At 50.1% G+C, this 2,686-nt stretch overlaps 1 protein-coding gene across 1 annotated transcript; it reads left to right on the top strand.

Annotated features, from left to right (window-relative positions):
* Nucleotides 1–16: 16 nt before the first annotated feature.
* Nucleotides 17–2,511, top strand: Tsp_12695a (Pao retrotransposon peptidase superfamily; the record flags this gene model as incomplete). The annotated part of the gene is made up of 3 exons (XM_003367399.1): nucleotides 17–1,540; nucleotides 1,859–1,950; nucleotides 1,971–2,511. Coding segments are annotated over 3 exons (2,157 nt in total), but the record flags the coding sequence as incomplete, so codon positions are not given.
* Between the last annotated feature and the right edge of the window lie 175 nt (nucleotides 2,512–2,686).

The raw sequence follows: 2,686 nt of genomic DNA, 5'->3' as shown, positions 1-2,686 counted from the left end.
ATCGATGCAAATTCAGGGCATCGTGGCTGGAGAACCCCACCACCTGCTCACTCCATCTGCTCCAAAGAAACAAACGCCACGGCCAGAAGGACTCGACGATACAAACACTCCGCCTGGAAAGAAGGCGCGAGCTGAGTCCAATGAGGAAACAACCACCCGTGTATTGCTCGCCAATACACGTGGCTCAACAAAAATCCGGTTTCAAACAGTGAAAGCCATTGCCACCGGGGTAAACGGACAACGGCTAACGGTCAACTGCTTGTTCGACAGCGGTGCTGAAACAACCCTAGTGACAGAAGAAGTAGCAAGAGCCTTGAATCTGGTGGGAACATCAGAGACCGTCACGGTGAAAGGAATCGGTGGAATCCAATGTGCCCCAACGGTGGCCAGAAGAGTCCGGTTCCGCTTAAGCCCCGTGGATACAAACCAATCCGGGGTGGGCGATAAGACCATTGAGGCATTGACACTTCCAAGGATTTGCGATGATATCCATTCCGTCCCAATCCAGTGTGACGAGTGGAAGCATCTACAACACCTGCAGCTCCCAGAGGAGGAAGATGAGAAACTGCCTATCCACGTGCTAATCGGTGTCGATTCGTATGGACAATTTCTCGGTGAGAAAATCCTACGAGGAAATCCAACAGACCCGGTCGCTATTGAAACAACCCTGGGATGGGTTGTCTTTGGTCCGGTGAATCCACCGTCAGCTCATCAATACCGGTTCCACTGTGCTCAAAAGGAAGACAACATGGAATGCACGCTGAAGAAGTTCTGGGAACTCGAATCCATCGGCATCCAGCAACAGGAAGACAAAACGACCCAAGACGCGGTAAGCCGTCAATTTCTTGATACATTAACACACAATGGGTCGCGTTATTCCGTGGGGTTGCTGTGGAAACCCGGCGTAGTTCAGCTTCCGGACAATTATGCTTTAGCTGAACGCAGATTGCGATCTGTGGAACGGCGCTTGAGAAAGGATCCTACTAAGCAACGTGAATACTCTGCTGTAATCGAAGAGTATTTGCGTAATGGATGGGCAGAAGAGGTGACCACCCAGATTGGGCAACCCGGTAAGACATGGTACCTCCCCCATCATGCAGTGTACAAAATGGCTGACGGTCAGACAAAATGTCGAGTAGTATTCGACGGATCGGCCAAATGTGCCGGCGTTTCATTAAATGATCATCTTGAGACAGGACCAAACCTCCAAGCTGATCTAGTAAGCATCCTACTGCGCTTCAGGCAATATAGAATTGCCGTGCAGGCTGACATCGAGAAAATGTATTTGCAAGTAGGACTGCGAGCAGAAGATAGGGATGCATGTCGCTTCCTTTGGCGCGATTGCAGGTCAGACGCTCCCCCGCGAAGGTATCGACTAACCCGAGTGTGCTTCGGGCTGGCGTGCTCACCCTACCTTGCAATCAAGGTCATCAAAATGCACGCAGAACTGAATCCTGAGGAGAGCAATGAGACAGTAAAAAAGGCGCTTGCCAATATGTATGTAGATGATCTGGTGATGAGCTGCGACAAAGAGGATGAGGTGAGAGACCTAATACATAGGGTGCCGATGTTCCTCGGTAAAGGTGGCTTCCACCTCAAAAAATGGGCCAGCAATCAGAAAGAATTGCTATCTATACTTCCGAGAGAGGAAGTGTCAATAAACGCCCAAAGGGAACTCGGAAAAACCCTCGGGGTCTATTGGAAGAGGGACGGAGACATCCTCACCTTCAAACCACCTCTAAACCTCAAAACCCAATCCCGCTCCACAATGAGGCAAATGTTAAGCCTTGCGGCCCAAGTGTATGACCCATTGGGGTACATATCACCGTTTATTGGCCAGATGAAACTGTTGTTTCAGCGCTTGTGGACACTAGGACTGGGCTGGGATACATTATTACCACCAGACATCGAAAGACAATGGCGCAGCTGGCAAGAACAACTTAAAACACTGTCTCAAAAAAAATTAATAGGGCCTGGATCCCATACCCGGTGCAGCAGGTGCGCAGGGTAGAACTCCACATTTTCGGTGATGCATCACAAGTAGCGTATGCAGCTTGCGCATACATCATGGTGGAATCGATAAACCACCATAAGTTGGTGAGCCTCGTGATGGCAAAATCTCGAGTGGCACCGATAAAACAAATCAGTCTCCCAAGGTTGGAGCTAATGGCAGCATTACTGTGCGCCAGAATAAAGAAATATCTCGAGAGAGAACTAACACTGTCAATCCAGGAGATCACCTGCTGGAGCGACAGTAGGGTAGCCCTCGCGTGGATTAAAGGAGCACCTGCACGCTGGAAGCCGTTTGTTGCGAATCGAGTGCAAGAAATACAGGAGTCGGTATCCCCCAAGTGCTGGAGATATTGTCCGACTAAGGAAAACCCAGCGGATATTCCCAGTCGAGGTTGTTCGCTAGGCACTCTAATAAACACAGCCACATGGTGGCACGGCCCACCATGGCTGATGCAAGGCAGAGAAAACTGGCCCAACGCAGCCCAGTGGCGAGAATAGACGACAACAAGCACCTCTCAGTTGAGCAAAAACTGTTAAGGTCCTTAGCTAGCCCAATAGATGGCCTGCGGGGTTGAGTAGGAAATCTACCCAACCCCGGTATATTCGTTATGACGCATTAAATCAGAGTAACCGCCCTACTGCCTGCGCTTCCCGCTGAATTGCCAAAATCCAG

The sequence above is a fragment of the Trichinella spiralis genome, assembly GCF_000181795.1.
Source record: "Trichinella spiralis strain ISS 195 chromosome Unknown Scfld4348, whole genome shotgun sequence".
Taxonomy (NCBI): Eukaryota; Metazoa; Nematoda; class Enoplea; order Trichinellida; family Trichinellidae; genus Trichinella; species Trichinella spiralis.
Note: the sequence above shows the minus strand (reverse complement) of the source record. Positions and strands in the feature narration are given on the sequence as shown.